Here is a 13,736-nt window from a genome sequence, read left to right on the forward strand (position 1 = left end):
GTTTATTATTTTACTTCCTCATTGGATTTGACTTAAGAAAGGGGTAAAGATTGCATAACTGTTGACAGGCAATCACACTGTGAGAATGGGTCAGTTCTGTGGGAGTTCTGTCCTTACGATATGACTTAAAAAAACACCTTTTTTTTCTTTAAAATTAACAATGTCACAAGCGAATATCACTTAACAGGTGAATAGGGAAACTTCTAAGATTTAGAGATATCGATTTGAAACTTTTGCTGTAGATTAAAAAGTTTTTTTTTGTCATGTTATGTTTTCATATAGAAATAAGGCATTTTATTCCTGCAACAGCCCAAACTGTCTAAGATTTTCTCCAATGAAATCTGAATGATTGATTGAGCCAGGTTTAAATGCATGGATTTAAATGTATGGATATTTTGTAACATATTAGTTACAAAGACTTTCTCAGGGGGGATTTGGTCTAAATCTAAATTTCGCTTTACTTTTTGAAATTGAAAACTCAATAAATCAGGTTCAGGATTAGATATAGACTAATCCCTCAGAAAAACCCTTCAAAAATATAGTTCAGTTCAAGACTGGAAAGTTTGGAGTCTGTAGGAGCTACTGACGTGGAGATATTGTTTCACCAAGGGGCCTTGAATAACCAAATAACCAAACATGCTATTGTGAAGATTAGATATTTATTTGCTTCCAGGTGAAAGTTTGTATATATAAGAGATCCTTTTGGCCCAAAACAATTGAAGAAAAAAAAAGATTTTTGCCTGTAGTGGATTAAGGGGTCTTAAGGGGTTAAGTTGAAACTTCCTATACCTAAAACTTTATCCCAATCTGTTTCAAGATGTGTAATAATCAATGATAAAACATGATTTACTTTTAGATTTGATTCACTTCTTGATCCAGCTTTTAATCTACTATGTATCTATTTATTTTCTTTGACCAATGTTTTTCAGATTCAACTAAACATAGGACATTTCCAAAGCCAATGCTGGAAATTAAACATTTAAATACAAGCTATCTCTTGAATCTTGTATTGAAAATGGCTGTTATGTTGTTTATGTAGTATTTTCACAATCGGCTCTGACTTAAACGGTTACACGGCTTTATTTCACACTATCCTCATTATTCCTCCTGATTCCTCATCCACACTCAGGATCTAATAAAAGCAAAAGCCCCCAAAAATACACTCTTTTCTCAAGTGTCTCAAATCGCGGCGAGACCAGCACCTAAATTGCACTAATTTACTTTCATCTTTCCCTCCAAAACAAACCTCTGTCCTCCTCCTACCGCTTTGGCGATGTGCATAATCTGTACTGGTGATTTGCACAAGGAATCTGTTGCGTGTAACCTCTTTACCCGTTTCTACATCTTTTGAGAAACAGCTCTCGGCGCGGGGCTGCGGCGCTGCTATTATCATCATTTTAATGTAATCAGCTCTTTAATCACAGCCAGCGCCTCCACGTCGGCTGACAGGGCAGTGTGACAGAGTAAATCATATAAAAACTATTTGTGCGCACACGTGTTGAAGCGGCGGCGTCTTACATTGATTCCTCCGGGAGCACTGCGGTAATCCTGACCCAAAGTCAGACCAGACCACAGTGATTTATCATTTTACAATATAAAGATTTGGGAAAGTCACAATAAATGTTGCTTTTCTCTGAGTGGACTGGACTGAGCTCCTCTCTCCACCCGCCGCCTTTTACTTTCTGTCTTTCTACCCGTCTCCATCTTTCTTCTTCTGCCTTACTCTCTGGAAATCGATGCAAAATGCTTTATAAAAAACCAATACTCATCTCCCTGTTTGGCCCGAGGTGTTCCTTTCTCATATGGTCTTGCAATTCTTCCAGCTAGAATTTCACCATACCCCTGCAGGCTACCTCTGTTTTTCATCTCCACTTTTTTAAAAAGCAATTAAAATGCTGCCTGTTTTTCTTTTTCTTTTGCGCTCTCTCTCTCTCTCTCTCCTCCTGCTCCCTCTCCTTGCTCTGGCTTTCTCTCTTTATGTGTTGGTCTGCTCATTTTGGCTTCCCTCTAAAACATTCAGGGGAGGGCGAGGGGGGAGTTTTCAAACAGGTAAGGGCTCAGCACACAACTTCAACCACTGCCCACATAATTAGGTGCCTTTTCACTATCACGGCAGCCACGACAAAGCCTCAACCTCCTGTATATTTCTTTGAGTTTTATAGACAGTTCTCACTGCTTCTTTAAGGCCCTGTATCTGACTTTCTGTTTTTAAAGAATGAAAGAGGAAACACTTACACTTTTCACTGTTAGTTGTCATCCAAACTCATGCCTAGCTTTCCTAACCCAATTCTTCACAGTGATGATTTTATAAGTATGTTTCACAACTTAATACTAGTTCAAAATGGCTAAAAGGCTTTATGTGCAGTGCATAATCATAACTCTCACTGCTTTTACAATTTCATTGCTAGAAAAATAAATCTGGTATAGGGACTTTAATCTATCCATAACAGGCAACCTGGTGACCTATGAAGCTCATGTTCACAACATATAACTTGTGCTGTCACGCTAATCACTAGATCGACAAATGATACATTTTTCGACTCAATATTTATCGTCAGTTCGTTTGTTCTCATTTCTTTTTTGGCCAGTTTTCCGAATGTGACACAAGTGCTTATAGAACAAAGCTTCACTGACATTTTTAAGCTTTAGAGTTAGTTTCTGTAACATTAAAAGGTCTTCAATGATATTGTTTATCGCAATATTTCTCTGCCTGAACACATCGAACTCCAAATTTGGTTATTGTGACGGGTATAACGAAGGTAACTAATGTGATTCGACTGAGAAGGAATGACTGAAACTCAGTGTTGGGGGCATTACAAAAGTAAGGAGTTACAAAAATATATTACTCTATTCAGGAACCAAGCAATATAACATATTACTTACTCAAAATACGGGAATATATTAGTCATTACAATTTAAGTAACATTTAAATGTATGAATGAAAAAATGCCAAACTCCCCCCAATAAAATGGAGCAACAAATCATGTTTGAAGTTGGAGTATAAGATCCGCAGATGTGTGCAGTTAATGTCGTCAAAACAAAACACGAGAGAATGGGAATAGAGAAGGAAAAGGAAATCTGTGACTGCACTTTTTTTCCACTCGGTGGAATTATTAAATATTATTATTATCAGTTTATAAGTAACTCAGAAGTAACTCAAAGTAGTGCAACTCCGCTAGAATATATTACAATTTTAAAGTAACTTGCCCAACACTGCTGAAATTGTTTGCTCATTTCTAAAAAATACAAATAAACTCTTCAACACAAAGATGAGAAAATGATCTTGATGTTGGTTCAAATGACTACTTAAGTTCCTGCCCTTTCTATTCTGTCTGAAATGTGCGTGTGAGAAGCAGCAGCTTTTCAAATACTCCAACTTTAAGTAATAACCCATGCTCCCCCCCCCCCCCCCCCCCCCCCCCGCTCATTTCTGGCATTCGGTTTGAACTTTGGTATTCGTCATTACAACTGATTGGCCGATTAGCAATCTGTATTTAGACGGCCGAGAAACAGATGTACCGAATAATGTGGCCTGTCATTTGCGTGGAGAATGTAAGCGTAAGTGCGTGTTATAAAAAGTGAAAAGGGAGCGAGGATGAGGAGGAAGGAGGTGGGAGTAGGAGGTTATCAAGGACAGAAACAGCTCAGATCTCCCACCCCGGCCGCACACAGGGAGGCCAGGCAGCAGGGCAGTGGGTGGGCACAATCTGGCAGGATACACGCTGCAGCATAACTCGCTACAACAGCCCGAGGACAAGGGCTGAAGGAGGTGGGAGGACCCAGGTATACGGCCCACTTACATGTAACCTATCTGGAAATGTTTGCAACTGATGGACAATGAAGGCAGAGAAATGCTGCAGCTTGAAAGTTGGAAACGTCTCTTTGAGGAAGTGTGCGATTATTACAGTCCGTGCTTAAATCACTGTCAGTACTCAGGGTTTATACAGGCAGCACAAAGAGGTTTAATGCCATTCTAATGCCCAACTACTACATCTTTTATGGCACACAACGCAAAAAAGCTGCACATATTTCTGTCTTCAACATTAGCAAACACTAAGTCAAATCAATTAATGAGTGGAAAAGGAAACAACAGAAAACTTTTGAGTTAATAATGGTGCACAGTTTCAGTCAAAACTGCAGCCGAACATGTTTTGGATCATAATTCCTGTATTTCTAATGAACTTACGCAGCAAAATCAGTCGAGCAGTGTTGTTAAGCTCCAAGAAATGCTACTTTTCTATGACTTTTAATGCTCTAAATAAATATAATAAAATGTCTTCTACTTTCTGCGCTGAGATTTACGTTTGCAAAAGGCTTTGTTCCCCACTTCCAAGTAATATTTGACAAATGCAATATCTATTGTAACGGAAAGGTTTGTTTCTTTTATTCTTTATGGGTTCGATTCCCACCTGGACGGGGTCTTTCTGTGTGGAGTTTGCATGTTCTCCCCGTGTCTGCGTAGGTTTCCTCCGGGTACTCCGGTTTCCCCTACCACTAAAAACATGTACAATAGGCCAGGATGAATGAGAGTGTGTTTGAGAGAGTGCATGGGGATTAGATCATGGCTACAATCCGGTGTGGCTTGTTCATTAACACGCACTGTCCCTACTAAATAAACCAACCAACAAATAACAAGGATTTGAGTCTAATTTAACCTCTTAACCCCTTTACCCAAATCTAAAAGCTTCTCGACTGGAGCTTGCATCCTCTTGGCCTGCGTAAGGCTTCATTTGAAAGCCTAGACCTTCAAAAACTGATGTTGACAGATTTTTTTCCCCTCGCGTTGTTGCCGCATTGTCATCACTTTTTCCACGTTCGTTTCCATCTCATTTTTCCCCCTTTTTTATGGCATTTTCATCACAGTTTTATCACTTTTCTGTTGCATTTTTATCACATTTTTGTTGCTCTTTTGTGGCTTTTTTGGGCCACTTTTTGTTGCACTCTCACTGCTCCTATTTTGACACTTTATTGCAAGCCTTGCTTTTAGATTTGGGTAAAGCCAAACTGGAGAAGATGTGCTCGGTTAAGACGGGGGTTAAGAGGTTGAGTGACTTCACATGCACACATTAGTTAATCTGGTGTAAATCAAGTTTTTTAGTTAACCGAACTCAAATCGTCAACTTAACGACAAATGTAACTCTGTCTCAATATCAATATGCAATACACTGAGGGTCACACTTATATCTAAAAGCTTTTGGATGCTCTTTGACATCATTCAACAATAATATGGACCTTTCTTTTCAGAATAATCTCCGAAACATTTGGCCTAATTCTCCAGCAGCTCAAGTGACTCCCTGCCCTGTGTGAATCGACACAGAACGACATCAAACTTTCATGACCCCTGTCCCTTAATGTGGCCCATATAGAAGAAGATGAACAACCAGTCATTACTTACTAGACTAACTTTCTCTTGGCACGCTGCATTATTTAGCACCAATCTATTAAAAGTAATCCCTCGACTTGAGTCTTTTTAACCCCCCGTCCTTTAATACTTGTCATCTTTCTCAACACTTGTGCCTCGCGACCGGACAGGGCCATATGTGGCGTATATGTATCGCCTGCGCCAGTGTAATTGTTTTGCTTTCTGCTGTCAGCCATTATCCTAATTCACACAAAAAGAGCCCCTCCTTCCTCCACTGGCTTCAGCGGAAAGTGAAGCCCCCGGGCCAAATGTACACTGAGGAGGCTGGGAGAGAGGGAAGAGAGAGAGAGAGAGAGAGAAAAGAAAAGAGACGTGGAGAGAGTGGGAGAGGACGCAGGGGAGAAAGGCACATTCACACTAGTATTCGGTTTAGAACTCCCCATTGCTTGACATTGAGGAGGTTGTCGGATATGGCGGGGGCCCCTATTTGCATGTTCCCGTTCATTATCAGGAGTGGAACGCACTCGCCAATGTTAAAGCGAATGTCTGTAGAATTTGGATAAGGGAACGCATCTCTCTGCATGTTTGTGCTTCCCGATAATCATCAACACGAAGCCCACGATAATGTGTCTTTCCTTCACAATCTTATAATGCAATAGCAACGCCGACGCCCTGTGCCAGCCACAAGCCCAGATAAGTAGAGTTGAAATCCAAACAATACATATACCTAATCAGAGCTGGATACTTTCGCTCATAATGATCAATCTCGGTTTTCGATGTTTTTCCCCATAATAAAATGTATTTGTGTACTGTAAAGGGCAGGGCGATATGGCTTAAAATCTCAATATTAAAAAGAAATATCCCGATAATTATATATTTGATGATATAATTGACAAGGGACAAACTACTTCAAAATTCCAGCCTATATTTCATTCTTTTTCTGTAACTCCATAGTAATTTCCTCGCAAATATGATCTACTCTAGCAAACTACATCCTTCATTTCATTTTACTTTTCAAGCACCTGCCCCTGTGTCAGTGTTTATGCTGCTCCGATGGAGCTGAGCATAATATAAATTATATCGTGTCCACAACAAATCGCGATAAGGTATACGATATGGCCCACCCCCATTCGTGAAGCTGATTCATGAACTTAGACATTTCTATAAGACAAACCTCAACTCAAAAAATAACAAACGCTATCTCCAAAAATCTTCCATGGTCTCATCCAAACTCTAAAGCTATAGCTGCTGTTTTTGCCAAAGAAAACCTGTCGACTATAAAGCCCCATGACGATTATTGAGATTGACCAAAGTAAAGATTGCGACTTTGATTCAATTTCGATTAATTGCCCAGCCCTACGTAATCAATAAGCAAAACAGGTGATCTCCTGTTGCGCCCCAGGGAAGAAAAACCCATAGGAAAGATAATCATACTATGAACGAATAAATTACTAAAACTCAAGTAAATCCAAGATACTTTACAAACATGCACATGCATTTAAAGTACGTTTCCAACAATAAGTAAAAATGACACTCTCACTACACTTGTTCCAGGCACTAGACGTCATTTTGGGGGAATTCAAGCTATGCCAGATTAATATCTACAATACAACATACAAACTCATATTTACAGTTCCTTTGCTGCTGACTTTCAACATGATCCAAATCCAACACAACAACACTGATTTTGAGCTGAGGTCTTAAGACGGTATAGCCACAGATCGAGCTATACAGCACAGTTGGTTCCAGGCGGGAAAAGGCGTCTTAATAAATAAAACAATGATAAACCCTTGTCTGGGATGAGCTCCTTTCTTCTCATGACATCTTACAGAGAGGAATAAAGGCAGAGTTTGGAGGGATTTCCTGTCAGCGGACTCGGTGAATATCAAGACTTTATTACCAGGGGATTATGGGGGGATTGTTTCCTGTAGCCAATTTGGCAGAATTTCTAACAACCTGTGTATGTTTACCTTGGCCCACATGGGAACCTGTCAGCTGATGCGCAGTCTGAGGCGGGATGCAGCGGTGAGTGACAGCGTGTGTACAAGGGAGCGCATGCAAGGGGAGGGCGAAAATGTTTTATGTTTTCACGGGGGGATAATTAAAAACTAAAGTTGCTGCTTGGATGTTTTTTTTTTTGCACTGGAAAGGGCATCGGATCACGCGTGTGTATGCGGCGAAATCATAAAATGGCAAAAAAGCGTGAGGGTGGATTATACTTCGGTAAGAATCTCAATCATCATTTATAAATGAGCGAAAACAATGTAGTTATGAAGGCTTTCTCATTGAAGCAGGTATTAGTAATGATTTTGAAAGTGTAAGAGGACAATAGTAAAGGTAAATCCTGGCACTTACAATTTAATTTCCATTTCTTATATTTATTCCAGGCCAGTGTAATTAATGAGCAATCATCATGTGGATGGCCCTGTGTTTTTGACAGAGTATAACAGAATAAATAAAAGGTAGCAATAAGATGTCTGCTTTTATTGCTCTCAATAAAACAATTATGGCTCAAACAAAAACATAAAAGTTTATTACTTTCCTCTTAAAGGGAGAGGGCCATGGGAGATGTTGGCTGCAGCTGTAAAATGTTTTGGAAGTAGCATGCCACAGTGCAACAATAGTGCTAAATTAAATTAGATTGAAAAGTGGAAATTCAAGCAATAATCCTGAATGAAGTGTTGAAATATTAAACTAGGCAAACCAACTATGTCCTTATTGAAGATACATAATTGAAATCAAGTTGATAATCATTACCTTGAGTCAGGGTACTTGGTGAGGGTCGCCAGGCTGCTGGTGTACATGTGTCCCCCCACGTCGATGTGGACAGGCGCGTTCGCCTTGGTGAGTTGCGCCGGCAGTGGGATGCCCTGAGCGGCCAGAGGAGAGACCGGGGACCGGGTCAGCGACAGCCGAGACATGCTTCTTCCCTCCTGAAAGCAAGTGTAGAGAAAAGCCATGGGATCTACAGAAGAGGAGACGGTCCGCACCGGTGATCCTACACAGGGGAGCACCAACTATCTTTTCTGGATACTATCATATCACTTCCATGGCTGTCTGGTCGCATGTTTAGCCCGGAAATTATTGCCACCGCTCTAATTAAGTATGTTTGCATCTTTTCTTGCAGCACCGCAGGCAAGGATCGGAGAATGCTTATTAGAGGAGCAGGGCGAGAGAGAGAGATAGACAGGCAGATATGGAGAGAGAGAGAGAGAGAGAGAGAGAGAGAGAGGGAGAGAGAGAGAGAGAGAGAGAGAGAGAGAGAGAGAGAGAGAAAGAGAGAGAGAGAGAGAGAGAGAGAGAGAGAGAGAGAGAGAGAAAGAGAGAGAGAGAGAGAGAGAGAGAGAGAGAGAGAGAGAGAGAGGGAATGCTAGGTGCCAGCCTCCAGGGGAATAAAACAAACTGCTGCTGCAACATTCTAATTAAAGGTCGCCTTATGTGTTGGACGTGATGTGCCCAGACACACCAAGCACCGATGTGAAGCGACAAAACACGTGGGGAGGGAGGAACTCAGGGGCCAACTTTGTACATCATTTTTTTTTTTTTTTTTTTTTTTTTTAGAAAAGAAAAGCAAATCCAAGACATACAGGTAGAGACTCCATTTGTCAACTCAATCATTTAACACTGGCTAATAAAAAGAGAAATCAACTTTCAAACTTCATATGGAATAACGCAGTCCTACACTTGCTTGAGCAGGTGTCACAATTACGCTCGAAGTCTACACGAGGGAAAGGAAAGAGACGATTTCAAACCTGCTGGCTACACGATCAAAAATGCTGCGTCGTTTGAGGATTTCTAGTAAAAATTCTATCTGGACCTAAAACAAATGAATGTTTTAATTGTGAGAGTGAGATTCTTGTTCCTTCTGAGCAGACAATGTGGCTCGGTCTCTGGATCAAAAATGAGGACAGCTGCTATTTGAGTGTAACTCAAGGCCAGATGTGCCCCCGGGGCTCTCGGCTGAGGTGCCTTTGGACAAAAAGTGAGAGTTTTTTTTTTTCTCTTTCCACAGGGGTGTTATCTGCCTCAGTAGTAGAATGTCGGGTTAACGCGATTACAGGAAAACACGATTAAGCTGCTGTGCAAATCCGAGGTAAGAGGAAAACTTGGACAGACTTGACAAGTTCGTATCCCACGCACATTTCGGAAATATCTTTAATTCCCCGTCAGCTCCTACAACCTATTCCTTGAACGCGCGGTGACCGAAGCTACAGCGTCTACTTGGTTACAAATTCCTTCACAACGCCAGAGTGGCTGCAAAAGCATTAACTTTCTCATGGGAGCCGCTATTCTCTCCGCTGACCCCGTTCATTTACACCAAGTATCCCATTCCCTCGCATGACATCCATCAGAAAGACTGAATGAAAGACTTAAAGCCGTCAACAAAAAAAAAAAAACGAGCAAAAAAACGCCTCAGAAAAAAACAACAATCAGTGCATCCAGAGCATTGGCTAATTTTTACCAAATACTCAACATGGCGTCTTATTCCTGTTGTGAATTTACAGCTAAAGCTCGACACATGTAAATCATCGCGGGATTCACAAAAGCGCAAAGTGTCCAATAGATTCAATCACTGTTAACACAACATTATGAAACCCAACCGTGTCGCGTGACAAACGGCTACAAAGTATAAGACCTACGTTTCAAACAAGACATGCGAATTAATTGTAACCCTACCGTCTCAAACATTGTAGGGGGTCCAGAGGAAATCCGTACCGGCGGTCAGTCCCAGGCGATGTTTGCGCAGCGTAAAATAGTCTAGTGTCGTCTCCAAATGCTCTCGGGTTAGTCAGAACTAGCCCCTCGGTTAATGCTACACTGTCTCACGGAAACCCACTGTTACGGACGAAAGTGTGTGACCGTGATGGAGTGGCTGCGAAGAGTCTCTGTGGCTTTAAACGGTTCAAATGCAAGGCTGCCTCGACCTGTCCTCAACAAGCCTCTTTGTACCAAAGCGCACAGGAAGCGTCCTTACCTTGAACATAGATGTGACGATCTCCTTCCCCCTTCACGCTCTTATTTGGATACGCGTAAAATCGCGCGCTCCTGTTGGAAAACTGGATCCGTATTTCTGCTCCTTATCTGCTTTTTTTTGTCCAAATGAAACTGCCTCTTCAGTTTGTTATGAGACGAAGAAAGCCAATAATCCGTCTCTAAATAACAGAGCAGGGCTAAAAAGAAGATTCTTGCTCCGGGCTGCTCGGGCGCCTCTGGGCCAGGGATTAGGCTACAATTAGCTCAACTCCACTCTATCGCCCAGACAATTTTCTCAAGGAACACAACGTGATTCCCCTTACTCGCCAAACGATCCCAGCTCACGTTTGTCAACTTAAACCTTGTTTTTTGTTTGCCCTGACTGGTGTAGGGTTAGAGGGTATGTCCTAACAGGCAACTGCCAGTCTCTGAGTAGATTTAGAACAGCAGAAACATATTTGAATCATTGTCATTCAGTCTGATGTAATAGTCCCCAGGCAGTTCCAGCTAAGAGGCATTCATTTCCATATCCATCTCTCCATCCCCAATGTAAAGTTTACAGCCACCATAGTCCCACGCTGGAAACGTGTAACGAAAGCAATAACTTGTTGATGAAGTCTTAGTAGAAAAATATGTTGCAAATGCGGAGATATCCTTGAAACAATATGTTTTGCGCGGTGTTTTCCCCCACGCGTGCCCGCTGCGCTTCGTCCGCTCTTCGCTCCCTCTTTGCCTTAATGTCTGGAGTTGTAATGCCAAATTTCCTGCAGGCCATTAAAATCAAATGACGTCTCTGGACATGCATGCGCGCTGCCGCAGAAAGCGCCCTCACAACCTGCCTGCAGCCAAATGCGCCATTTCAATTATAGCGCGGGGCTCAGAACTATCTCCCCATAATATTCTCACTTCACAGTCAAAGCGGGCAGATTCCTCACTTTGCAGGAAGGATTCGGGCGGATCAGTGTTCTTTTCTGCACTAGGAATGTGATTTTAATGTCAAAGTGCAGTGATAGAAAGTAACTCACGCGTTTACTGAAGCTGGTGCGCTGGAATACTAGATCATCATACACGTGTGTGTGCGTGTTGTTTATTTGCTGGTAAATAACTGTAAAATGAGGCTACACCATTGAACCCAGGTGTGAGTCTAACTGGGAGCGGGGTCTATCAACGGTGCAGGCGTTGGTTTCTTGATATTTGGCGCCAACCAGTGTAGAGAATTATTATTGTTCTACTGATATAACATTTTCCCCGTTTTTCATAGCCCAGCAGCTACTCACTAAAACTATCAACTCCATCTTTACCTCTTCCTTTGCGCATTACAAATACACCCGACATTATTCCTATTGGTTACTTTACTTTAGAATATACCAGTTGTCCAGTCTTTTAAACACAATAGTCAGACAGTAACATAACATGGCTTTATAAAAGGAGTTATTTGGTGAATCTGAGCCCGTGAGAGAAGGATAACGCGTCTCCTTCAAGCGCGCCAAGTGTGCGTAATTAGACAGAGCTCAGAAAGCTCCATCATCCCCTCCGGCGCAGATTTGTTGTTTCCAGCCAGGGGTTCGGACTGGAGGGGAAACGGGTTCTTTTCCCTCTCATTAAAGGAAACAAGCCCGGAGTTACTTCAATTACATGAAGTATGCAGGCATGTTGTAAATTTAAAGATTTAAATAGCTTACAAAGTGGCCCCGGGCTCCGTCAGTTAATTTCCTTAATTTATGGATTAGAACGGAGTGTCTATGTGAAAGGGGAAGTAGGTCATCTCGAGAATTTGTATTGAGTTTTGTGTTGCGTTTGACAGACACACAGAAAACAACTCTTGCCCACCTGCCCCAGAGTCGAAGGGTCAGCGTGTCCTCACCACCAGAGCTGTCATTCACAAACTGTGGTTATTGCCTACTTGAGCTTCTTCAGGTACATTCTAGACTTTATTAATTTCAATAGGAGATTTATCAGAGATTTAATTTAAGTGAGGTGTTTTACTGTTTAATCTAATTCAGGCCATAGACACAGTTCATAAATGGCTACTCAATGTTCATTAGCTTCAATAACCTGGAACTGGCCGGCTTGTGGTTTATACTTGTTTACACTATTATGAATGAAAGCATAACATGAATATTGCCTGAGACCACATGTAAATCTTTGTGTTGTTGTTTTTTAAGGCTATATAATGTGCCATATCCATTACTCATCTCTTGATATTTTCTACAAGCTCTGTAAATCAAAGGCAAAAGAGCAGTTTATTATGATTATTATGATTATTATTATTATTGGGTGATATGAAAGAGGCAAGAGATACATACTACCATCTACTGGTTGGTGGAAAAAATGCTGAATTAAAAGGTCAGTCCCAGTTTTTTTTTTTTATGAAGAAAAGTATTGGTCAGATTTATCTAAGGATTTGAGATAAGAATCTTATTTACTTTCCAGTGCGAGGCGTGTCATCTTTATCGGCTTCATCCCATATCTCTCTTAATCAAGCGTGTGCATATACTACAGTAGTTTACACTGTTGCACTGAAGAGCGAGATTGTAGAAGCTCACATACAGTCAGATTCACCCTTCTAAATGTGAGCTTTGTGAGGATTTCTTTCAAGCAATTCGTATCAGATCAACACTCTCACTTCCCCTCCGGCGTGTGGAGAAAGTTTGCAAAGAACACGGAGAACTTGCTCTTAGTAATCTGCATGCCTGACAGAGCCGGTGGCTGTCAATCGCTGGGTTCTTGCAGCCATTTGACATTCTGCTTGATGTTGCTGTGTGTGTGTGTGACTGAGGTGGCGCACTGACACTTATTGTTCATTATTTCAGGGAGAGAGGGATGCCGCTGGAAAGAAGGAAAGAAAGAAAGACCTTGTCAGGGAATGAAAAGAGTTTGTGAGGTTGCGTCGCACACAATCACCTGACACGCGCAGCCTAACATTTCCACCAAGTGCTGTCAGCAATTAGCTTTAAAAAAAAAAAAAAGAAAGAAAGAAAAGAAGAGCATTTCTGTGTATCTCTAAGTAGTCACTAATACTTGAACTGCCTCATGCTTGGAGAGCCTTGCACTTAATATAACATGGTACACATTACTACTGTAGATTCAAAGTAATTATTTGATTTACTCTGCTGTTTCAAGTCATTCAAATTTCACCAACTTGCAGACATACGTTCGTCAAACCAGCCTTGAACCCCTGACACGGCTGTGGCCAAGTTTGACCTGCTCATGTGCTTTAACAATAATATTCCTGATATTGGTGTTACGTTTCTCTGTCATGCAATAATGATCAAAACAGTTTTCTCTCCTGCTTTAAGTTTGCCAACAAGCCGCACTTGATTATTTATCTTAGACTTTTCTTGAGTTACTTTGCTTCTGGCTCTATACACCCAGTTGTACATATATTCACCCCTGCATG

General features: G+C 41.3%; 1 protein-coding gene across 3 annotated transcripts in view; it reads right to left on the reverse strand.

Moving 5' to 3' along the window:
- The window catches only part of kctd15b (potassium channel tetramerization domain containing 15b), a 28,191-nt gene extending 17,021 nt beyond the window's left edge, over window positions 1–11,170 (reverse strand). The window contains exons 1-2 of one of the 3 annotated variants that reach the window (XM_079554596.1): window positions 10,338–11,170; window positions 8,120–8,295 (exon numbers count right to left, since the gene is read on the reverse strand). In XM_079554596.1, coding sequence (XP_079410722.1) covers window positions 8,120–8,295; window positions 10,338–10,346 — 185 coding nt within the window. In that variant the 5' untranslated portion in view covers window positions 10,347–11,170. The other 2 variants (XM_079554595.1, XM_079554594.1) reach the window with 2 other exon arrangements.
- Window positions 11,171–13,736: the final 2,566 nt, after the last annotated feature.

The sequence above is a fragment of the Gobius niger genome (genome assembly GCF_951799975.1).
Source record: "Gobius niger genome assembly, chromosome: 4".
Taxonomy (NCBI): Eukaryota; Metazoa; Chordata; class Actinopteri; order Gobiiformes; family Gobiidae; genus Gobius; species Gobius niger.